This window comes from Opisthocomus hoazin, chromosome 7, assembly GCF_030867145.1.
Source record: "Opisthocomus hoazin isolate bOpiHoa1 chromosome 7, bOpiHoa1.hap1, whole genome shotgun sequence".
In the NCBI taxonomy this organism is placed as follows: Eukaryota; Metazoa; Chordata; class Aves; order Opisthocomiformes; family Opisthocomidae; genus Opisthocomus; species Opisthocomus hoazin.
The window spans coordinates 29,973,442-29,998,569 of NC_134420.1; the positions used below are offsets into that span (position 1 = coordinate 29,973,442).

The 25,128-nt window shown below is 43.5% G+C and overlaps 1 protein-coding gene across 6 annotated transcripts in view; it reads left to right on the top strand.

Annotated features, from left to right (window-relative positions):
* The window catches only part of AMBRA1 (autophagy and beclin 1 regulator 1), a 137,161-nt gene that overhangs the window by 51,647 nt on the left and 60,386 nt on the right, over nucleotides 1–25,128 (top strand). For 5 of the 6 annotated variants that reach the window (XM_075426137.1, XM_075426142.1, XM_075426138.1 and 2 more), the window contains 2 exons: nucleotides 2,315–2,398; nucleotides 2,956–3,056. In XM_075426137.1, the coding sequence (XP_075282252.1) occupies nucleotides 2,315–2,398; nucleotides 2,956–3,056 (185 nt within the window). The remainder of the gene's footprint in view (nucleotides 1–2,314; nucleotides 2,399–2,955; nucleotides 3,057–25,128) is intronic. The other variant, XM_075426140.1, reaches the window with a different exon arrangement.

The window sequence follows — 25,128 nt, forward strand, 5'->3', positions numbered from 1 at the left end:
GCAGTGGCAGTTGGGGTGAGGTGTTTTTTTATTTTTTTCTTTAAGGGGATGTTAAAAACAGATTGCTGTCTCCTGAATCAGTAGAGGCTGTGTCTGTCATGGTGAAAACTGAAGAAGTTTAGCCTATGTTTTTTCCCTTTTAGGGTTTTTTTGTGTTGGGGGGGTGGTATGTACAGTGAGTGGGACAATACAAGATGGCATTCTCATATCAGAAAGTCTCATTGCTTAGAAAATTTGTGTCCTAAAATGTATTTGTGGATGGTAAGAGTATTGGATAGTGGCATTTTAAAAAACTTGAACGATTAGTTGCTTTAGGTCTCTTGATTTGGACTGTAGGAGACTTTGCACCTTTATTTTCTTTTGTTTGCTGGAGCTCATTCCTCATCCCTTTTGAAACCTGCAGCAGAGATTCGCTTCACCTGGAGGGTTTTGCAGGCTATAGTCCTACTGTTGTTTCTTTTGCTGGTATTTGTCCCTCTCAAAAGCATCTTCTAATTCTAGTAAATGTGCAAAGCAAATGCAAACCCTGAAAACCATTTTGCTGGTTTTCTCCAAGGGCTGCATATCAGCATTTTTTCAAACCCGCTACACTGACTTCTAAAAAGTGTGTTTCTCCTCTGACTTTCACTAGCTCTTACTGTGTGTGGTAAGATCTGGAACATGACACTTCTTTTTTGCTTTGGCCTTTTCTCTTTAGCAGGAAAAGTTGATGTGTCAGCGCTGGAGTTCGAAGGATTCCTTCTGTTATTGATGCACATCTTAATAGGTTGGAGGCCTCTGATAAAAGAACCAGCAGCAGCTTTTATGTTGCTGATTTCAGGAACCCTGTGGTTACACAGAAACCTCAGGGCGAGGTGTGGCTTTGGATGTGAACTGCAAATGCTGCCTCTGCAGTGGGAGGAGAAGTGGAAGCTTTGAGCTTGGATTTAGATTTGGTTTTGGTGAAATAGCTTGAAATGCTAACGAGCTTTGCAGAACAACCTCTGCTCTTGTGTTCCTGGTTCCTCAAGTGAGTGGGGAACAGCCATGTAATGGACTTTCTTGTCAGCCCACGTTTCTTGCTCACTGACTTTACAAAAGCAAAGCAGAAAAAAAGATTATAAAATGCACAGCTTGCTGGCGTAGCTTAGGAATGTGCTGCTAGTGTATTGCATAAGGAATGTTTAGTTTCTTAGTGATTCTAAGGCTCTGCAAGTAATTTTCTCCCCACAGCTGCTTGGGAAGGAGACAAGTAGGGCTGCAATTACAGATGGGGATCTGGAATCCAGGGAGAACAGACTTGCTACTTGTGCAAGGTCATGGAGAGAGTAAATTTCTGGATGGGGAATAAAGCACTGTGGAGGTCTGTTTCAGAACTTGAGAGTCGCTGATGGAGTCTCATTATTTTCCTTGCTGTTTTAGTGCTGTATAATTACAGGTCCTCTTGTGACCTATGAATACAGTATCAGGAATTTTGTTTGCTGAGAACTCCGGAGGTCTTCCAGTTTGGCCTTCTGCTTGTTGTAGGCTTGTTATTGCCAAAATCAGACTGGGTCAGCTGTGGCTTTGTCTAGCTCCTGTGTTGAGACTTCCAAGGATAACAGCTCTGCAGCCTCTTTGAGTAACCTGTTCAGTGTTGCACTGCCCTCCTGGGGAAGACGACTTTCCTATGTCTGCTGTAGGACAATAGATGCTAGACCCTTTCCCCTCATTCCCCAAGGCTCAGACATTTATTATGAAATAGAATGAGAGGTTTTTGAGGAGGTACAGTTTTGCCTGATACCACCTAACATTTCTGACTTCACTGGAAAAGCTTGTGAAAGGTTAGATTATCTTAAGCTGTGATGGCACTTAAACTGGACCTTGAGGGGAGCAGCGCAAAAGATTAGTCTGCAGATTATGCTCTTTTGCTTGCACTCCTGGGAATGAAAAAGTGAAACTGAACAGATCTCTCTGACTAGCAGAAAGTTCTCATGAGGACTGTGGTGTGCTTGCTTTTGCTCTCCCGGTGCAAATTCTATGGTTTCTTGTGCAATTGCTCAGGTGCTGTCATTGATTCATTGACTCTTTCTGGTTTTGTTGATACTTTTGAGACATTGTGAAACAATGAAGAAAGTGGACATTAGGCTAGTGCTGTCTAAAATTGTCAGGAGTCTTTGGTACAGTAAGTTGTATGAATTTGGACCATTAGAAGGATGTGACTTGTGCAAGAGAACCATTAAATCTCACTGGCATACTCAGGATGAGTAGGTGACATTGTTGGGTTTTTCTGTTCTTGGAGAATACTTTATTACATAGTATTTTTAATGTACAATTTTTCTTTATTCTTTTGCTGAAGGGACAATGGAGATCGATCCAGGCACCGAGCTCCCCGGAATGCCCGCATGTCTGCACCATCACTGGGGCGCTTTGTCCCAAGGTAAGGCTTGTACATGTAACAGTAAAAGGCTGTGGAAATCCTGGAGGTACCAGTTGCAGTACAGCTCTCTGGTGCCTTCAGATGGATTCTTTCTCTTGCACAGGGCTGCTGTATTCTCATTTTGCAATTTCTGGGACCCCTGAGATGGCATGTTAGTATGATCAGCTTATCCTGTGACATTTGAAGGACGGCATGATTTTACTGTGTCTTACCTGCAGGTTGGGGCTATGGTATGAAGGCAGAATAGGAGAAGAAAAGAATCTGATTGGTGTTTCTCAGCACAACGTGCTGGTTTGAGATTAGGAAGCTATTGTGGGAGGTAAAAAATTTGCTTAATACAAATCTTCACAGCCAATTTCATCAGAGGAGGGTCTAGTCTGTAACTTGCCTTTTGTTTGAAGCAATGAAGTGGTTCGCTAAGCAGAGGAGTCCAGCCTTTGCTCTACTCTAGTCTGCTGGAATACAGTCATGTTTCCACAAAGTAACTGCAGTTGCTGTCCAGGGCTGTAGTATGCTGGGATGTCTTTCTCCATGTAAGCTTACTCTCTGTTTTGCAGACGCTTCTTGCTACCAGAGTACTTGCCTTATGCTGGGATTTTCCATGAAAGGGGACAGCCTGGCTTGGCCACCCATTCCTCTGTCAACAGGGTTTTGGCAGGTAATAAGATCTACTTGTTTGCAGTAGTCATGTATATTAGTGGTATTTTTCTTGTGAATCTGAGCATAGGAGGATTGATGATGAACTCTTGAGGTTCTATTTAAGTTGCCTGAAACAAAAGACTGTTGAAGTGATGTGGTGAGCTGTCATTCAAGTGCTTGGGCATTGCAGATTCTGCACTTGAAGTATGTGTATGGGAATCTCTGCATGAACTAGGGAGGGATGCAGCTAACACTTCTCCCTTTTGTTTGACTTACTCCCTTATTCCTAGATGTCTTTTTCTTAACAACTTGACAGACTAATCATCAGCTTGCTGCAGGTCCTTCTAATTGAATTATAGGGTGCCTTGTTCGTGTTCCGGCTGGCAAGACGCACACAAGGCAATGTGGGATTCAATTAGGATCTTAATAAGTTCATATTAAAAAACTCAGCTGCCACCACATACAGCACACAAGCATTTGGGAGCCTTAAAGGGCAGGCGGAGGTGGGAAGAGACGTGGGGGAAGAGGAGGAGTATGGCACTCTGCAGTTCATGAATGGGATGGTTATAGATGACATGTATCTTGAGGGTGGGTCTTTTTTGGCTGGGTCCAAGTTGCTCTGTAATTAACCCCAGTGCAGAGGAGTCATCCTGGAATTCGGGGGAGAACAAGGGATGCTGTATGGACAGGTAGATTGGAATGTGGTTCTCTTCCTTCATGTAGGTAATCACAGGACCACCACTGAAAGGAGAGCTGAAAGGTTTCTCCAGAGGCTGTGCGACCCTTTTCCTTATCATAAGGCACAGTCAACTATGCCTAAACCATTTTGGACAGAATTTATCTAACGTCTTCTTAAGAGTCTTCACTGGAGTTTTCCCAGCTGTTTTGGGGTGGAACTGTTGTTGGTTTTGCATGGCTGATTTAGTATAGCAGTGGTCTTGTCTTTGCTAACAGATTTCTGGCATCTCCTGGACTTTTGTCTCCCTGAACATTTTGGTTCGAGAGCATGGTTCATAGATCTTGCTGTTGCACTAATAGTAAGAGCTCAGCCAAAGGCTAGCCTCCAAAGCACCTCTGCTTTTTTTCCTATGGAAAGAGTGGAGCTAGCCTGTAGCTTCAGCTGACGCGTGTACTTTCCTGTTCTTGCTGCCTGTGTGGGCTTTGGCTGTTGGCACGTGGAAACAGCACACTGGCAGGCAACACTGCAGAACTCATGTGTGGCCCCGCTTTGCTGGAGACACCTGCCTTCAACCCTCCTCCAGCCCTCCTTGCAGTTTGCCTGTTCCTTCATGGCTGGGAAACAGCCTAGCTTTTTCTCCTTGCACGTTTTATTTAATTTGAGCCCCAAAATACACATGCTTGCTGTTGGTTGTGTGTACGCCAAGATTAACAAAAGAAGGCAGAAATTGTAATCATGGGACTTTCAAAAAACAAGATCAGTCTTTACTCTATGGCACTGTGCTGAGCCTACTTAAGGCAATGTTTGTAGGCTCCTACAGTGTCATGCAACCTCACACTGGAATGGCTGGGACTCCACAGTAAAGGCTTTTATTGACTTAAATATAAAATTAGTTCTCCTAATGCAGCAGCTGCTTGTGATGTCATTTTAATAGTTTGTTTGTTTTAGTCTGTATCTACGCTTTCAGCTTTCAAAATGTTTTTTTACATTTGTGCTCAAAAACATAATAATGTGTTGCAGAAACCAGGAGAGTTGAAGTTGTAAGTATTAGGTGGAGACATGAAAGATGAGAATTAGAAAATGAGGTTGCAATTGTGCAATAGTCAGAGAATTTCTTGTATTCATTATGTTGGTCAGCAGCATTGTCATGTTCAATTTTATATTTCAGAGCCATTGAAAATTGCAGTGCAGAGAGTATGCTTTACTTTTTAGTTAGGCTGTGCCAAAGCTTGTGGTAGTTCTTTCTTCACTGTCATAACGAAAAACCTCTACTCAGGCTCAAAAGTACTTTAACCCTGGCTTGGTAGTTATGGGTGAGGTTGCCAGCCTTGGCTGAGGGAAAAATCAGTCATCTGTCTTCCTATTAACACATGCTAATCTAAGCTTGAGCGCCTTAAATTGCTTCATCCTACCATGTATCCAGACTGTTATTTTTTAATTATGTTTATATGCATAAATGCCAAATGTTATTTCTTATGTAACCTCTACAACATTTGAGAAAGGATGCAAAAAAACCCCTGTATTCCTAACCTGACAGCTTTCTAAAAACTGACAATAAACTTCCATGGTCAAGTATGAGTGAGAGCTGTTGTTGGGGAAAATATACCCAATTACACTTCTGCTTCTGTCCCCTGCCCCACTTACTGCTGTATGCAGAGAGGAAAGCAACAGACAGAGATCTTATGGGTGTGTGAATCACTTTGGTGTCCTGACTAAATTTCTTAATGTCAAAGCTCTTGCTGTCAGGTTCGGTCCGCGTTTACTTGCAGCTCTGTGCTTTATATGAACAGCTTTCTGTTTTTTACGTATCATTCTCATGCAACTGTTACAGACAGTATCTCCATGCTAGGGAAGATCGCCTTGTGAATAAATTCTTAGAGCAGTCTGGTTTAATGAACCACTAAAAATTACGAGTTATCTAAGCAGACGGGCTAGTACAGCAACACAGTAGGTTTGGCAAAATGACTCTGAGATGCCAGGCAGGGCTTAGGTCAGGATTAGAGAGTCCTTTGTACTAGTCAAGGGACTGGTGGCCATCCCTGTGCTAAGCCATTTCTAGAAGTACAGGAAAGGGGGCAACAGATGGGTAGAGTAGGTGGGAGTTCAGGGTGAGAACGAAGCAATAGTAGTCAACATGACAGACAGAGATGCTCCATGCCAGCAACCAAATTTGCATGTAGCGCTGGAACATTAGCACTTGCCTGCCTGACTCCTTCTCTACTGGTGCAGTTTAGACCTATCAGCTAATACACAATACTCTGCATCACTGTGCTTTCTGGCACCAAGTAGAACACCATATGAAAATATAATACATCAACATTGTTACCTTTAGCATTCAAACTTGTAATCACACCAGAAAGTGTTGGTAGTTTGACAAGTTATATTTTCCTGTAAAGTCTATGTTGATTGGCAGTAATTACACTGTCCTCCTTTAATCCTTTATTAACTGAGTCTTACATCAGCTTTTTCATTATTTTGTCTGGAATCAATGTCAGGCTGACAAGACTGACATATCTCATCCTATTGCAACCTTTTAAAATACTGGTATAGCACTAGCTTATTTTTTAAGTCTTCCACATTCCCATTTTATTTCAAGACTCATCAAAAAAACTGAGAGTTCACTTGTCAGCTCTTCTAAGGCTCTTGGTAGTGTAGGCTGTAAGCTACCCTCTGGACTCTCCTCTCCTGGGTGAATGACCAGAAGTGATGGGGTTGGAGTCTCCAAGGAAACATCCATTCAGTGAAAGCTATTTGAAGTGGTTGTTTGCTAAAGTGATGATGAAAACGGTAAATTCATTTTTTGCTTCTCACTTGATAGGACTGGCCGATTGCATGTGGCAATACAAGTGGAATACCACATCTTCGGGCAATTTCAGTGTTCTGGTTGCTTGGGTTCCCTGCCATTTGCAGGCCAACAGAGTGGGGTTGTTTCTTCTTCTTCTGCCTTCCCTCCCCACCCTGTGCTTGCCAATAGATACCAAAGAGCTGTTCTGTGGGATGAGGTTACACCTTTTGTAATGGGAGTTAGTAATGGTGCAAAGTTCAGCCGTGTTAACCTGCCTGGCTCTGGATCCAAGGAACATACAGCTCAGTATTGTCTTTACCACCTCCTACTGCTTTTTATTTTGTTTTTCTTTCAGCTGACTGTTTGGGGTGGAGGGCCTTGGATGTTTTTTTGGTTGGTTGGTTGGTTTGTTTGTTGGGTTTGGTTTGTTTGTCGTTCCTCCCCCCCCCCCCCATAAATTTCTCTTTGTCCAAAGTCACATTGTGAGCAGGACACTGCTAAGTAAGTTGAGGACCAAGTCATGGATATTTTTTTGGCATCTGGTAGTAGACATGTATACATTTTAATATCATTTTTAAAATCACTAAATTTTAAAAAATATCCACGTTGTTACCACTGAAGTGCTTATGACCTCTTGTTCGCCTATGTGAACTTTTCCTTTAGGCTTTATAATAAGTGACTACTTCAGGGTAGACAGAGACCTGCTAATGGTATAGTGGAACAAAGAAGGCTTTGGTTTCGGTTCAGTGGAAGCTCGGAGGAAGAAGAAAATCAGTGTTTGCCAAGGAACTTTGGAGGAGGTTTTAAAAAATGATACAGATGCCAGGTTGTTGACATGCGTGTCATTCAGCAGGAGACCTCCAGATCAAGGTTTACTGGTGTACGATAGAGTTACCTAGCTTTGTGAAATGCTTCTGTCTCACCTCACTTTGTTTTAATAGGCATCTATTCAGTTATGTGCATCTCAACAAACAAAATTTTTTTCCTTGCATGAACACAGATCATGTTTGTCTGCTCTGGCTTTGCCACCAGACTTTATCTGTTTAAATGCAATCCAACATAGTTGTTCTGAGCTGTCCACCTCATGGGGAGATCAGACTCAGCATGGCTTAAGGGCTGAGTGATAACAACACTCTGCATTTACAGCTTTTGAGTGATTTCAGAGCTATTTTGGGATAATAGATTCAGAACAAGAGACTGAACACTTACATGTATTCAAAGAATGAGCTTGACATTACAGATTTCTCCATAGCCCATGACTATTCAGAGTGTGGCCTGCTACAAGAGTAATAATGGTGCAGCTCTGGATATTTCTGCTGGGGTTGCCAAAGTCTGTGGCCTTGTTACACTGAGGGAGGGCCAAGGCGATAGGTGAAGCTAAAAATCACTTGATAGCCTGCCTTTAACTGGGATCTAGGACTTCGAAGTGTAATGTTTAGCTGCTGTTTTCCCAAAATCAGATAAGCTATCCCATTCTTAAAAGCTTGGCTCCCTGGGAGAATTCTAGGTCACGTGTCTTCAAGTGAATTTCTATACTTCAGCCAGAAACTGCTAACGCACAGTTGTTGGAGCATTTTAAGTTTCATCAGGATGAAAATTAGCTAAGATGATGGATAAATGTTGTCCTCTTTCTGTGACAGGAAGATTTACTTTAGCATGTGAGAGTTCCCCTAATAAGAATTAGGGTGGTGACCTCTCACCAGTCAAATTTTCAAACCAGACCCGCTAGCTAAGGTGCCTCCTGGTGCATGTTCCCAACCTGTTCATCATTCTAGCGCTGTTTAGGGCTAATGTTCAAATACAAGTGAATGGCTCTAACGTAAAGCCAGTTAAAATGGATGTTGATGAGCCTGTGATATACACAATTTGATAGAGTATTGGTTGCTGCTGCAACTAGAATTAGCCCAGTAACCTTTCAGTTCTCCTCTAATGATGAAAGTGATCATGATAAGAAGCTGCTTTGGTTGTCTTGGAAACCATATTGCAGGCAGATTCTCCAGATCCTCTGGCACTGCAGGTGTGATTGCCTCCCATGGCTCAAGTCTTCTTGACCTGATTCTGTTCTGTCGTATACAGTGTCAGTGAGCTGTGAATTCTGTTCTGAGATGCCCCCATCCTTCAGATGTGCTTGCAGTGATGCACAACTGTGCATAGTAGGACTAGGATGACTTGAGACCTCCAGAAGGCCAGCAAAAGTTGACGGGAAAACACATTCCTGTTATCTCTGATGTACTTGTGTTTTTCTTGCTATTAATAGGTGTATATTCTCCAGCAAGGCTTTCTGTACAGTTTCCTGAGACTTGACTGTTGTTTTGAGTCTGTACCTTCAGCTGTCCGTCATTGGGTTTTTGCTGTTAGCTTGCTTCTGCCTTTTAATCTAAGATAACTACATGAATTTGGGTTAGTATCCTGATCTAATCCTGCTTTTCACAATAGACAGGTCTGTAGAGTAAGAGTGTCAGTGAACATAGCCTTGTGGCTTTCTATGCAGTGTGTGTCTGTTATAAGTGTGAGTATCACTGAATACGGAAAGATGTGAATCTTTGAGTAACCTCATTCTCTGTGGTCTCTGATCTACGTCAGTGGACAGTAAATGACGGAAGAGGCTTAAAATATGCCTCGGGTTCTTCTGTGACTTGAAAGCTATAGATATCCATCACCTTCATCGCAGACTGGAGAACTGTTTATAATTTCTGTGAAAGTACAGCCTTTCGTGCAGAAATGTGAGGAAGAACAGAGACTCTAGTGCTTAACTGCAAATGCACGAACTCATTACAGTAGGGAGTGGAAAGTGTGCCTTTATGGAACTGGTGAGAGGTATCCTCAGAGTTGTCAGTTTCCTCGCTATGGTACTTAAGCTTCTGAAGACAGTAGGATTTTGGAAGTGTGGAGAAGACTTTCAGCTGTGTGACCTCCTCCTATTTCAGTGTTCACTTATAAACTTGCTTCATGTGTTCTATTAACACATTTGCAGCCCATGAACTTTCATGAAGGTTGGCTGCTGGACCTTATCTCTCATCTGCCTTTGCCTCTCTCCAGCTGCTGCTTTGCTAGAGCAGCTTTTGGCTATGAAAGTTTTTAATGTTGCTGCTTGATCATAGTGGAGTATCTCATAAATAAAATTTCCATATAGTTTGATATCATAGATGGATTGGATGAAGGAAGAACAAAGTTATATACTGTGAGTTAACTTTATCTTAGTATTAAATCCATTATAGACTTCTACTGCATAGGTTCTATAGCTGTGGATACAGGCTTATACCACATCATTATCAGAAGGCAAACTTATTAGCAAACATTCTTCAAATGAAATCCCGCTCCCAGAAGGTACAAATCAGTTTGCTAATGCTTAAAAAAAAAAAGCACAGAACCCAACTGGTAATACATAGCCTCTTGTGGCTACACAGGGACCAGATAGCTGATCCACACATGCTACATCCTCCCTAGCAGGTCCATCTTTATAGTACATCAGTCATTTTTCACTGTATTGCAAACAGCAGTGAGTTTGGTTTTTCTGGCTCTGTGTTTCAATTGACAGTCCAGCTGCCCCTTTTCTTGTGCTGTAAGCTGTGTCATCCTGTAGCGTTGTACCTTGGCACAATAAAGGCTGGTAGGTGCTTCGTGTCATTAGCATTTGAATGACCCACAGGCCATCTGTTCTGAAATGCTAGTCCTGTGCAAAGACCCCACACAAGTTCCTAAGCTGGTGGCAGATAAATGCTTCTCTGAGCTAAAGGGAGTTTAGTTCTCCTGTCTAGCTAGATGTCTCCTGAAAGTGGATGGTAGGTAACATTGAGAGAAAGCCATTAACATATGCATTTATGTGATGGAAAAGGTTGTGTGTGTTGTTTCCAGTTAGCCTTTCCCTCCCATCCAGAATATCAGTTCTGCAGTGAGAATCTGTGCTGTTACTCATCCTTGTTTCAGTGTCCACTCCTGCTGTACACTGTTGCATACAAAAAGCATAGACAGCTAGAAAGCATCAGGGTTCTTTGTGGGCTGTAGTGGAAGAATGTTAATCTGGCTGTCTGCTTATAATGCCCTGTTTGCTCTATGCATCTGTTCACTTGCTTCTTCTATTTAGCAGCAAAGGTGCTCTTTGGACACAAACACTTCTCTGTCAGCTGTGAACAGATCCAGTTTGAATTCGTTGGTTGGAACATTAAGAGTGCAAATCACTAGAGACTGAAGGGCAGAGGGAATGAACTTTCATCAGAACCCTTGTAAGATGCTATCCCCTATTTAGTTCCAGAGACTTGAGTACTCCCAAGGCTTGAGTCACCCCAAAACCAGTTTAATTTCTGAAATAAATTTGTAGTAATATTTTGTGTATCAATGTCTTTACATGCAAAGAGCTGCCTATTTGCACCTGAGAGCTGGAGATGGTCCAAAAGTTTCTTAAATATTGCACAATAAAGGTGAACCAATGAGTCAAAATAGTGCTTTAAAGCCTACTCTTGCTCAGTCCTTTTTGTTGTCTGTCTTTTATGTTTTTGCAGCTCAAGGTGTAGTTCATCTCAATCTGCTAAGTCTGGGAATGTGTTAAATGAGAGGTATGTGAGTCAACTGGAAATAAGAATCCACAGCTATGTGCACTATGGGGAGTATTTACACTGTAATTTTTGGGGCATCTGACTTGGGAGGCGAAGCTTCCTGTAGAGTTAGCAGAGGAAAAGAAGCTTCTGCTCTGATTCATCGCCTGAAGTGAGATGAACTTGGGTTCTCTGAATCTTCTGTGGAGCTGCCAGTCTATCTATCACTGGTTATGTAGGGAGCTTTGGAAGAGTACTCTTCTGCTGTGGATACCTTAGATGCCTAAAATTAGACCGGTTGCATCCTGTCCTGACAGCTGAATGCAGAAAGAATATCTAGAAGAGCAACCTGAGCAGAGGGGATGAAATGAAAGCAGTAAAGGTGGCATAAGAAACTAAGAAAGCAGAAATTCTGAGAGGAGGAAGAGCAACAGCTGTTCAGTTTGTATGGAAGGTGTTCTTTCATGTGTGCTTTGCTTCCAGAAGTGAACACTGCTTGGCAGAGTGGCAGTGCTAAGGTAGCATATGCCTTTACTGTTGATCAGTGCTGTTCACCTTGCTCACCTGCATGCTTTATTTTCTACATTTATCCACTGAAAAGGTGGAGTTGCTCTCCACTTCCTCCCCCCTCCCCCCCTCCCCGTATGCAAACCCTACCACTAGCTGCAGCAGGTAATGAAGTTTTCTTAAGAGGGGCTGTACCCCTTCTCTGTTTCTGCAGCTTTTTGTTCTGGTGTTTTTGGTTGTGTTTTTTTTTTTAAACTTATTCTGGACTGCAAGTATTAATGGATATTTATACCAGTCAGTGCATGCTTAACTTGCTGCTTAAGATAAATGAGCCTTGCATGATAGGGATTTTTTTTTTTTTCCGTTTCTGCATGTGCAATTTGAAGCTGGTACTGCCACAGTCACTGGATGTGCAGCACTTTTGCAAATTTAATTCTCCTAGCCAGGAGTGTGGAACTTGGTTTTACAGTGTGAATGGGTGTGCGTGCTCTAGGAGCTCTTTCTTGGACCACATCAGTAAAGACTCATGCGACTTCCTCCTATGTTATGCTCCTCAATGTTTATGCCTCCAATCTGTTTATTAATTTCTTCCCCTTCTTACGCCTTGTCCCTTCTTGCTGTATTGTGCGTTAATGCAACAGACTGCAGACCTGTCAACAACCTGTATTTAACACAGTAGGCAAGACACTCTGGTATTTGATCAGAAGCTGTTAGATGCGATACAGGGAGACTCATTGTAGGTACACTCCTTGTTGCTGCTTGGTGCTGTGTCTTTTCCACGGTTCATGCTCAAAACATGGCTACAGGACTCAGCAGGTAGGGTTTTGGTATTATGAGAATCAAAGCTTAACATCTGAATTTCCTATATGTAGAAAGATTCCAGTGGCTTTGTTGATGTGGCAGATGTTTTTGCAACTGTTCTGCAGCTGCTGGATGCATTTAAATATTGTTTCTTGTACCTCACAAGCTAACACGTTAGCTAAGCGAGTGCACGAATACTGTAATCAAGTTTTACTTGTAAGTGAATTAGCCTTATGTCTTGTAACAGGGTGTTTTCTGGATCTTTCATCATGCCTTGCTCTTGTGGTTTCATGCCTTGAAATGGGTAAAAGGCACCCACTTCAAGCATATGCAAGTGAATAAGGAAGTATCTACAGGGCAGCGTTGTGGGAAAAGCTCTTCAGGAAAGTGGACTTTGGCCTGTTCAGGGATTGGCCTGGGGCCGGTACATACTGTTTAACATCTTCGTTCATTACCTGGATGATGGGTCATAGTGCATCCTCAGCAAAACTGGGAGGAGTAGGTAATGAACCAGAAAGTTGTGCTGCTATTCAGAAGGACTTTTGTAGGCTGGGAAATGGGCCAGCAAATGTCATGAAGCTCAATGAAGAGAAATGCTGAGTCCTGCACCTGGGGAGGAATGACCCTGTCCACCAGTAGAGGCTGTGGACCTGCTGGCTGGAAAGCAGCTTTGCAGAAAAAGACCTGGGTGTCCTGGTGGGCAACAAGTTGAACATGAATCGGCAAATGTGCCCTTGCAGAAAAGAAGGCCAACAGTGTACTGGGTTGAATCAGGAAGAGCACTGGAAGTTCCATCTGAACACAAGGAAGAACTTCTTCACTCTGAGGGTGACAGAGCACTGGAACATGTTGCCCAGGGAGGCTGTGGAGTCTCCTTCTCTGGAGATATTCAAGACCCGCCTGGACAAGGTCCTGTGCAGCCTGCTGTAGGTGACCCTGCTTCGGCAGGAGGGTTGGACTAGATGACTCACAGAGGTCCCTTCCAACCCCTACCATTCTGTGATTCTGTCATTGAGGGAGGTGATCCTTCTCTTCAGCCCTGGTAAGGCCACATTTGGAGTGCTTTGTCCAGTTTTGGGCCCCAGTGCAAGAAAGGCATGGACACACTGAAGCGAGTGCAGTGAAAGGCCACAAAGATGAGTAAGGGATTGAAGAGACTGACTTGAGGGGAGAGGCTGAGAGAGCTGGGACTGTTCAGCCTGGAGAAGAGAGGGCGCAGGGATGGGTTTTGTCAGTCTGCATAAATAACTGAGGGAAGGAAGACAAGAGAGCCAGGCTTTTCTGAGTGGTGCCAAGTGAAACAACAGAAGGCAACGGGCACAAATTTAAATTCCATTTGAACTGAAGAAAATTGCGAGAGTGGTCAAATGCTTGAACAGGTTGCCCAAGGGGGTTGTGGCGTCTCCATCTTTGCTGTAATTCACCCAGCTCTGAGCAGGGGGATGGAGTGGAGCATCTGCAGAGGTCCTTTCCACCCTTGATCTTCAGTGATTCTGAATCATGTGAGTGCACAGGGAGCAGTGACGTGATGCTGGGGTTCAGTGTAGGTGAGAATGGAGTTTATGTTAGCTGAAGCTGTGTTAAACACTGTTTTCAGCAGTAGGTACAGCTGCTTCTAGTTGCATGTATTGGCATTGTCTACTAAGCCTATTGTAAAACCTTGTGATGGCTGTTACTGCAGAGGACTTCTGGCTCTTTCAAGGTTTGTCTGAGAGAGCAGATGTTACTGGAGAATGCTTTGTTACTAGCGTTCCATGAGGATACTTATTTTGTATGAAGAGTCTTTCCAGTTCCTTTTGGTAAGCTGAACCAAAAGCTGAAAAACTCCTCATTTGCCTACTTATGTAGCATCAGTGTTCATAGAAAGAGTTGGTGTGCATTAGCAGCTGTACGTTATGAGCATAATTTACAGCTTTATTTGCAAATGAGATTAGAATGAGCGCAATTTTTCTGGTCAGAGTGAGTGCAGACCAGTTTGTTTTACAGGATATGCTTGATGAGGTCTGATGTGTCAGGGTATTTTTGGCTACTATCTGGAAATGTGACTGCACTGAGATTAGCAGTAGTTAGAAAGACCTGCGTTTACTCAAGTGCGCCAGACACTGTGACTGGCTGCATTTCAGGAGTTGTGGAGATGTTTGCAGTACGTTGTCCTTGGTTATGCTGCCCCATGTGAGATGTTTGTTAGAGAAATGCGTAAGACTTTGTCCTCGACAGGACAAAGTCCTATTAAAGGGTTAAGGGATCCCATATACGTAGCCTTGACCGCTTTTACCATCATGTTTCCTGGAAGGGATGATGGTGCCATTGTTACCAGACTTGGTACATAGGCTTCCATATGCATTTGTGGAAGGCAGTTCAAATGGGAACAAAGTGGTACTCAAAGCCTTGAATTAGGCTGAAATAATAGGGAGTCATTCCATGTTTCAAACAAGCCAGCTGTTAAGCACTCTTAAGAGCCTAGAGTTCAGCGTTACCAGTCTGTTGCTGTTGGCCTTTCGAAGAACCAGGTGTTTGGAGCCCGGGGGTCAATTCACTTCTGTCTGTAGATAGTAAAATAAGGAGTGTGACAGGGTGATCTCAGTCTGTTTACTTAGAGATCACATCTTTTCCGCAATCCCTTCCTTCCCAGTGATGATCCAAGCCACAATACGTTGTGGGTAACTGGATATTATTACAGCCCAGAGTGAGATTAGGTACCTAGGGACAAGTAATGTGTATCCCATTTGCAGTTTGTGAAGGTTTGTTTGAGGCAAAGTAGTGACAATTAAAATGTCTTTGGGGAATTGAACGTGAACCAAGGGAACATGAATTCCTGTCACGATAACATAGTTCTAAGACTTTATATGTGCAGGCAATATCAGGGAGTATGAAACTGTAGTTATTTTTTTATGTGGTCTTAATAACCACCATTCCAGATGATGTGCAAATCAGTGTGTGACTCTTGTGTCTGTACCTCAGAAGGGCTCAAAGTGGCTGAAGGAAGAATCAGCTGAGGAAGACTTCAACTATAGAATGACATAAGCTTAATGTACTTAGCTAATCAAAGAAGTAGTGGGTAGTTGTTGTTACTTGATTCATCTAGATATGGCTATGTGGGGGAAAGATTTCTGATAGAGCCCCCTTTAATTCAGTAGACAGAAGGCACAGAAAGATGCAGAAGCTCACAGAATCGCAGAATCACAGAATGGTAGGGGTTGCAAGGGACCTCTGGAAGCTGTAGTCGGACCTATTTAGACTGGAAACAAATGGCAGATGTTTGTGTGGTGGTGTTAGGGTTTTTTATATTTCTTGAAGTCCAGCTGCATAAAGTTCACCACTTACCTTATGGTAGCTAATTGCTGAAACAGGTGGATTTTTTCCAGTACACGGAGTGTTTAAACTAGCAAAATTGTTGCCTGGGCTCGAGGGGAAGTTTATGAGCATGGCACTGGTCCCACAATTCCTGATGTATGTCCAGGAGTCTTGGTGGGATGTCTGCAGTGGTCCCAGCGCAGAAGAGGTCCCACTAGCCATTTGCATCATGTCACAAGCTGTAGTCTGTTCCAGTGCCACATGATGGAAGCGAGCACTGAATCAGAGAAAGCGTGTAAATTGTGTTTGCTGATGCAGACTGTCCCAATAAGCCTTTCTTTTTATTGGTGCCTGGGAAGCTAAAGCTGGCTTTGAGATTCAGAGAGGCATTGCAGAGAGATGATGTTCTTAACAGTGAAGGGTGCAGGCTGATTCCTTTTGTGTGCGTTTTTAAAGCGATGAATTTCTAGATATCATTGTATCAGAGGGGTAAGACTTTGCAGAAGTGCTCATCTTTTTGTGGGTGGTGGGGGCCCCTTGGGGACCTGTCTCTTTGTGAGTGGTAAAGCTCATGTAGCCATAAAAGTATTTTCCCACAAAGCGCTGCCGCCTTTTTAAGTGTGGGGGGATGTGTGTTAATAAAAAAATTACCCACGCTCCAGAGCGCAAAGGGGAGGCAGGGACCCATGCGATCTGCCATGCGGAGGGGTGGGAGTTCTCAGTGGCCTGCCGTGTTTGGCTGTCACCTTTGAAGAGAATAGTCATGATTTTTGCTTACGTATTTTACATACGGGGGAAAAACGCCAATCACCACAAAGCAAAAGCTGAGCCGTATTTGCTACACCCAGTATGCAGTATCTTCATAGACATTTTTATAGCCACCCTGGCATAAAGATGGAAGAAGCTCTTGCTGTGGCAGTATAGTTGTATGTTGTATAAGGGATTTGATAAGGGTGCTGTGTACTGATCTCCAGCTCCCTTTCACAGGTAGATAGGACTGTACCATTGCATCCTTCTGCTTGCCACCTTGGAGTGTTTTGGGGTTTTTTATAAGTGAGCATTAATGTATCAGTCTGTTACTTAATGGATACAAATCGAGGGTTGTTGCTTGCTATTAGATTCTGCAGTGATATTTTCCCTCCACATAGTATCGTTACCTCAGCTTGCTTTGTTGGTTTTATGCTTCTGGCCTGATTATGGGGGAAGATGTACGGGAAGGTATTGTAAGGTTAGTCACAACTTGCCTGCCTCTTCGGAGTTACTTCTGACTTGTAGGTTTGTTCATCCCAGATGGACTTACCTTACCTGTGGGGTTTACCTTAACGTGAGCCACACAGAGAAATCGCCCTTTCTGTGTGGAGGCTGGAGGAGTCTTAGAACATGCCCTTGGCAAGGGCAGAGCCTAGGGAAATAAACTTAGGCTGTGGACTTTTCCCAAAACATAAAATCTGCATTTGTCAGTGTTTTTGGGATGTTAAACATGTGGAAGGTGGTAAGTGTCCTGCATGAGACAGAGAAATTCTTAAAGAAAACCAAGCAGAGGATCCAAACAGTATTTGTCCAATATCAAACACAGGCCCTAGTTGGAATGAGAGCAATATATAAACTCGTGTCAGCTTTTTGACTTGTTGTCTCTGAACTCAATCAAAAGTAAATGCAGACAGCAGGAGATTTTGTACGCTAATAAATATAAACAGGAACCACGGGTGGAGGTGTACTTCATGTATGTCTCCACCTCCCCACCCGCTGTTTTTTTCACAATTAGTATACCACCACCTCGAGTGGGGCGGAAGAGGGAATGGTCTCCAGTGTCTGTAGGAGCTCAGAGAGTTGTTTTTGGACTGAGCAGGAGCTGCAAGTCAGTGCTACTAAAGGAAGCTGTATTTTTGCTTTCTTGAGCAGTAGGTAGACACACTCTCCTGCTGAGCTCAGTGTGGGCTGTTATCCAGCAGCCCTGGCATGCAGGAGTTATCATGTTTCTGAGGGTTCAAAATCAGCAGGAGCTGTAAGCCGGCCTCCACGAAGGTAATTGCTCTGGGCTCTCGAGTCCTGCTGAATTCCCTGGTAGCCTGGCTTCTGAATCCAGCTCTTGCTAATCTGGGAACCAGGTTCACATCTCTTTTCTTCGTTTCAAGCGCTGCCTGCAACTACGTACATTTTCATAATTTTTTCAAAGCTGCTTCAACCCACCTGCTTTTGCAGCAATGGGTGGGAAGGAGTATGTAGGTGTGGCTTATGACCCATTAGATAACTTCAGAGCTGGTAGCAAGCAGAGAGATCAGTGTGGAAGAAGCTGCGGTGATGTTCATAATTACTCATCTGTCTCCTTCAGCATCTTTGGGAGTGGTGAGAGTTGTAGTGGTGGAAGTCATTCACAGAAGGCAAGGGAAGAGTACTTCCGGAATCAAAAGTGTTAAGCACCTTTGCTGAGTAAGAGATGATGATAACAGTTAGACTGCTAGTCCTGAGCTTTGACCAGGAAGAGTGTCACTAGAAGTAGAGCAGCTTTAGTAGTATTTGAAAGATGGAACGTAAGCTGGAGGGGATTCCGAAGTGGACTTGTCAGAAAATGAAAAGTGACTGCCAGGAGTTAACATGGTACAGTTTGAGAGATAGAGATGAGGAGAACATGGGGGTGAATGCATTTCCCCTTCTTGCCCTAGGGATCCAGAGTCTCTGAGGTATTTAGAGATGCCAGAAGTTAACACATATTTGTACTGTGAGAGGAGAGAGAAGAGCATACATATATGTGTACTATCAAAAGGCAAGGGATGGAAATTGGCACAAAATGGGGGATAAAATCATAGAGGCAAGTGGAGTGCTTAGAAGGGTTTGGAAGGTGCTTCCATGTGTGATGGGAGGAATTGCAGGAGGGGAAGGGAAGGTTGAAAAGATGGAGGAAGTAGTGTCACTTTAATTTTCTTTATAAGCAACCGAGATTCTGCACAGAGAGAAATGGAGGCTGGAGGAGGGGGGATTTTGAGGAATGAGTCAAGGGTGGTGACGAGGCAGCTGGGATTGCAGGCGTGGGTTTCAGTTAAGCTGGAGAAACACTTTGTCTTCTTTCAAACAATCGTTCGTATTAGCATTTGTGGTGTGGGCATGCATGTACTCATCCATGTGATGTCTCCTGGTGTGCTGCACACATAAGTTGTTTGAGGATCTGCCTTTTGGTTCATCACAGACCAGCCCAGTCAGATCTCACTGTCTTCCCTGAGGTGCCATAGTAGAAGTACAAGAGAAGAGTTGTGTTGTGGAGGGTATTGATCTGGTGACAGTTTTCATTAGAGTTGTCTTGATGGTGGAATGGGAAGTGGTATCAGGGGTGGGTCAGGCTCAAAATCTAATGGGGAGCGTGACTGGAGAAGGGAGGCAAACACCCAACACACACACATGTGTGCACCCCAGTACCCCCATTATGAGGACACTGAAAAGCATGAAGAAAATCCAAAACTACTTTGACAGAAGTAGGAAGGGAAAGAAGACACAGGAAAAAGAGGGATGAGGGCAGACAAATAACTAACAGTCCGTATAGACTGGAAATCATAGCAAGCTGGAATGGAGAAGGGCTGATGGTAAACACTGGAAGATGTTATGTTCTGGTGGGGAGGGAGTCAGTAACAGAAAGTTTAGAGAAAGAGTTTAGAGGAAGAGTTTATAGGCCACGTGGAATGAACAGATTTCAAGAGGTGAGGTGAGCAAGCATGTCGCTGAGGACTTGATTGGACTCTCTATGTCGGAGGCACGGAAGGGGTGCAAGGGGAGTGTGTTTCTTTTACTGGCCCAGCTTGGCTGCTGAGGTTCTGCAGAAGACGCCTCATTTACTAGGTAGGCGTGTGTCTGTTGACACTGGGAACAGTGAAAGCTGAAGGCAAAGACCTGTCGTAACTTCTCTGCTTGCAAAGAAACTAGCTGTAACTGGATGTTCGTCTCGCCACTCTGGTGATTTTAGTGAGCTACTGCCTAACTTCTGCTGTCCTCTGACTTGTGAGGCCTAATAAAATTGTCCCTTGGGACTGTAATTTTACACTGAGTCCTAGGGCTGAGAAACTGACCTAGAGTGCTCAGCACCTTCTAGGCTGTACCACTGCTGGTTCTTTGATCTGGTAGGAGCTGGACCTCTGGCTCTGCTGCTGTGAGGATGAGATTGTGGAGCCTCTCACCACAGTTTCTTAGTAGTTTGTGACCCCTACCTCCAGTAAAGCATGGTCTCCTCCAAATCTCGATTGTGTATAATCTGAAATCTGACCACAAACCAGTAAATTGTGATTGCCCTATTTTCATCATCTGCATTTACCTCCACTCTTGCTATAAGTGCTGTGTGGAGTAGCTGTGGTGGTTACATTGTATAGCAGCTTCTTGGACAGGTCTGCTTAGTATCCTCTGGAAGCATTATGAGCTAATTCAAGCTAGATTAAGGTCAAGTCTGCCCTAAAAAGAAATAAAACCAATCTGAAGTATCCATCTGTTGTGTGGCGCAGGGCCTGCATGCTGAGGAGCTAGGATGTGCTTCTGCTGCCTTGAGCTTAGGTCATAGCTTTTCTGTGTGTGGCTTGGAGTTTGACTTCTAATACTTATTAAAAGAAGGGGATAAAGTGTTAGTCTCTTTTCATCTTGTAGTTGCTTTTGTAAATACAGTGGATTGGACCTGTCTGGGTTAAACTTAGCTGTGGCACTGATTTACAGAAGGCACTGCAAGATTATGAGCTTGGCTGATCTCGGTGGTGGAGTCCTGCTGCCTTCTGCGAGCTCTCACGCTGTGTCACTGTTCTGACTGTTGCACCGTTACTTTTGTGTTGTTACACAGTGGTCTGTGAGAGTGTGGACCAGCATGCTTCATCAGTCCTGTACGCATACTCTGGGATCTGGGCCACCCCTTGAGCCTCCATCTCTGCATTGGCTCTGTGTGGAGATCCCTGCAGATCTGCTGAGGTGCTGGAACCTGCTTTGGGCATTAAAGCTAGTGGCAATAAGGAATGAGTCTTGTTCCCATTGCTGTCATCTAGATGATGCCAAACCACTCTCAAAACTTCATCCATCAGAAAGTATTCTAAAACATTGCAAGGACCAAGTACTTTATTTGATGTAGGTTTCTTTTATGTTGCTCTTTTCCAGTCGGAACAATGTGGTCTCCCCATTGTGTTCTTCCAGCCTGGGCTTCCTCCTTCCCATCTTGCCATGCTTTAAATTTAAACTGCCTTCCCATTAGTTATACTATAGTTAGATTTTGTGTTTTCCCAGTTTGCTTGTTTTCTGGGTTTTTTTGGTTGTCTCCCTGTTCACTGCTTTACCCAGAAAACAGTGAGCCCAGCTGCTTACTTCCAATTTCCTGTCCTCTCTTCTTGTTGTTCGCTCATCAGATTGGGGATACCTCAGAAATTGTTCTCTTTAGTGATGTCTTTCCAGCTTTGTATTCCCTACACAAGGTTAGTGCCTGTTTTGCTTGCAGACACAGTGACTGTGCAGGGCCCACCAGTCTGAGAAGAGGCTCTTAATGAGTACAGCACACCCTTAAAATACATTTTGTAAATGCCACCTGTCAGCTCTTCATTTACCCCAAGACACTTTGTTAATTTAATATATAGAGTTAATTTAAGTTGTCAGGATCTGCATTCTTATTAATAGAGGTGCCTTTTTCTCTGAGAGCATATGAATTCATCTTAACCTCCCTAGACGAGTACAGATTCAGAACAGACAAGTGCTTCCTCAACAGACCTGTCCTACTCACGGGATATTTTGACTGTGAAATGTAATCAACCATTGAGCATGTTTACCTTAGTGCTCTGTATCGTGATGGTAGCTCAGTCCCCATCACTAAGCTGACACAGCATTTTCATTGCAAGTTTGGATGCACAGGGCTTGTACTGTAGTGTAGGAGTCCTGAAATGTGTTTAAGGATAGTAAGAATTTTTCCAAGTCTTCCATTCACTGGCAAATACAAGGCTTTGAGTGTGTTTCTGTGCTTGGAGCTTTTCTGAATACTACTATTTCCACAATGAAAAGTGGCTTCAGTGTGGAAGCTTGGTGTTGTACTGACACACAGTTAAATCACAGGAATTCAAACCCTTGTAGCGAACATACTGCTTCTTGGATTAGTGAAAGTTTGTATTATTGCAATGTGGTGTTTGATAAGGCATACATGTGCTGTACGAAGATAGTGCTGAGGTTTTTTTCCACTGCAGATGAGTGTTTTGGCATAAGACACGCGCATTTAAAGTTGTACTAAGCACACATTCTTGCAGTAAGAGCTGCAGAGGCGGTAACAGACATTTGGCTTGCTGATTTGTTTGGATTAATAGGATTTCATGTAGTTAAAATGCACACTCACAATGAAAAAGGCTCTTCTGTGTAAAAGCAGTTTCACTCGTTATTTTTGCTCCTCTTCTGTATCTGTCTGTTGGTGTAGCTATATTGGCTAGATGGGAGTGCTGTTACAGCACTGTTTGAGCCTCTGCTGAGAAGAGGAGTTATTCGGTGTGAACTGAAACTGTGGCCACACTAATTATGAGCTATGGAGTTGATCATAAAGTATATCCTGTGTGGATATACGGGCTAAAGTTGGCAAATGTCTTGGCAGACAGTCCCTACAAGAAAATCTCAAGAAATTGCAGGAACTCTGAATGGTCTGAAACTATATACAGCAGTTCTGGTGAGGTTGGACTAGTCTGATACTGTGTTAGCGTCTGCGTTAGACAAGTGAACTGCAGTAGACCTAGTAGACAGTGTTGGTGGTGTGACAACTGTGGAGGACACAAGCATTAGCCTTGGGTGGTAAGGACGTTGTGGTTAGGCAATGACAGCAACCCTGTGAAGGAGGTTTTCATTGCTGCAGTAGAAATATTCCTTGGAATCCAGATGGACTCTGCTAGACCAGTAAGTTAGCGTCTTTAATGATTGTTGGAGGCAAAAGCGTCTTAATACCATAATGACTCAGTTTCTCAGTGCCTGTGTTACTGGCCGAGGCACTGCTAATGGAAAGTCTGGCTGTGGACGTGCCGGTGGGATCTTGCAACCGTTTTCTTTGGTAAGAGAGCTGGCGGGGGGATGCACACAGGCAAATGGCCCTTAAAAGTCAGATGTTTAGCTTTTTTGTTTTGACACACAGCAGCAATATTTAAGGACTCTGGCCAGCCTGAGTCAGGTTGTACAATGAGCTCAGATGGGGTCTTGTGCTGAGAGGGCCATTTGAGCAGGAGAGGGCCAGTCTGGGAAGGTGAGTTACTGTTGCTGGTATAGCTGCTTGGGGAGGTTTGTCCTTGTGTTCTTCAGAAGTGCGGCAAAGTGAGATGGGAGCTCTGGAGAGCTTAGAGTCTGGTGCCTGCTCGCAGCTCCTTGGCGGAAGGCTGCCCCCGTGGTCTAGTGTCTGCAAGACTCTCCAGCCGAGGCAATTAGGATTAGCAGGCACATTTCATGCTCTGAAAAGTCAGAAAGGGAAAGAAGAAGGAGTTTTACAAAAGGAAATGCCTGCCAGGCACAGATTTCGCTCTGTTTTTGTGCAGAGAATAAACACAGATGTGAAGGTTAAAAAGCAGGCTTCCAACAGTATTTAATGAAGGGCTTGGAAATGATGCAAGGGACTTAGTGACGGGAGGGAGCGAGGCATTGCAAGGGGCAGAGTTGGCAGAGGGAGGAGCCTGAGTGACACAGGACAAATTAGCTGTTGAGACCTTCCTTGTTCACCTTCACAGGGATTTCGTGAAACTTAAAACTCTGGCAGGAGAGATGTGGCATTTTGATTTGGAGAGTCACCGACTGTTTGTGGAAGCTTAGAAAGGAGGAGGGCTGTGAACGTGCCCTCCTGTGTGGGTTCAGACAGTGAAGGAAGTGAATACATGTTTCTTTAGAGACTGCAAAGTTCAGCACGCTCTTCTGCCTTTTCATCTAGCAGTGTGTCCTGGCCTCATTCGCTTTCCCCACCAAATCTAATTCTGAAAAAGTTTTCTCTTGCTGTGTCAGTTGCTTGGGAGCTGATTTCAAATGTATTCTCTTACTGATTTTTTTTTTTAGTAGATTGATACAGACCTCCAGACGGAGAAACGCCCATAACCCAGATTATTGTTGCTGTTCACACAGACAAGGTAAACTTGTCTTTATCTCCGCAGTATTTTCCAGCAAATAGGTTTCTGACTTCCATGCCAGGGCAGTGGCTGATGGCTCTTATAGCTGATTCTGTAAGTATCAGAGAATTTTATAGTGTATGGAATAACAGAAATTAGGAAAAAAAAGCATAAAGCCCTTTCTCCAACCCTTTACTTATTGTTAGGGCTTCTTTATGGATACAGACTAAATCATTTAAAAGGCTGAAAATATGCAGAAAAGGTCAAAACAAAACATTAGTTAAATAAAATGCAGATTGGAATGTATTTTTAGTGCTTGAATATTTTCTCTAAAAGGCTATACTGTGGGAAACATGTTTTACTGATTGAATCATATGGTAGCATGAGGCGTGCTTTTAACACATGCTGCTGTCACATGGAAATAAAGAAATGGTCTCAAAACAAGCAACAACGTCTGCAGAAACTTCCTTGAACAGCTTTAGCAGTTAGCGTGATTGGAAGACTCCAGCCTCGTCTCCCCTTCCCACCAAGGGGCCCAAATGAGAAAAGAGAAAGCTTGTTTGCCCACCCACTTCTCAAACGACTTGTGAGTTGTTTCAGCCAATGGTAACAGATGTTTCTTTCTGTTTCCATAGCCTTTTCCCCTCAAGCTCTTTTAATGATACAGCATCTCTATCTGCAGAAAGATTTCTCTTGACTGTCTAGCCTGATAATGTTTATTGCAACCTCTGTGCTTCATTGGAGCACCTCCATCTCTTTACACATCATTCCAATACCGTACCTAGTATCAGAATTCCAGGACTCTCACGGTGGTCCCTAAACAAATGAGGGTTTGCTGTTTAAAATGTGTATGTATGCGTGCTGTTACATAATGTAAAACAATCAATATAGTGGAGCCTTCCCACAGAACTTCCCATCCACTGCAGCTAAAAGCATCATAAATGACAAATGAGAAAACAAACAGCTAAGCCTGAACAGTCCGTGTTGTAAAGGTTTTCTTATAAAGAAGAAAATTGCACGTACCAGCTTCATTTGATTTGTACAGATGTAAGAGCACTACTAAGACTTGCAGCTCTGTTTCTTTTGCAAGCGAGGTTTGAAGCTTAGTTCTCTGGTGAATTGCACTTACTACCCTTCAAGAATGAACTTTTGAACTATGCAAATAAAGTATCCTCTGAAGCATAAGCTAAAGAATTATGTGTCAGTGACAAGATACAACTATTATGTTATGTTCAGTTGCCAAAGTCAGACTTTCGCTTGTCTAATTCATCCCTGCTCCTTTCCAGCAGTTGTTGAGCAGTTATGTTGCTTTCCACTCATCACTAAGGTGAGGCGTGAGTAAGACACTCTGGTATGCCCACGGTTCACATGGTATTTGTCTTCACCTTTTTTTTTTTTTTGTGGTGGCATGAGAGTTTACAAATCTTACAGATAAA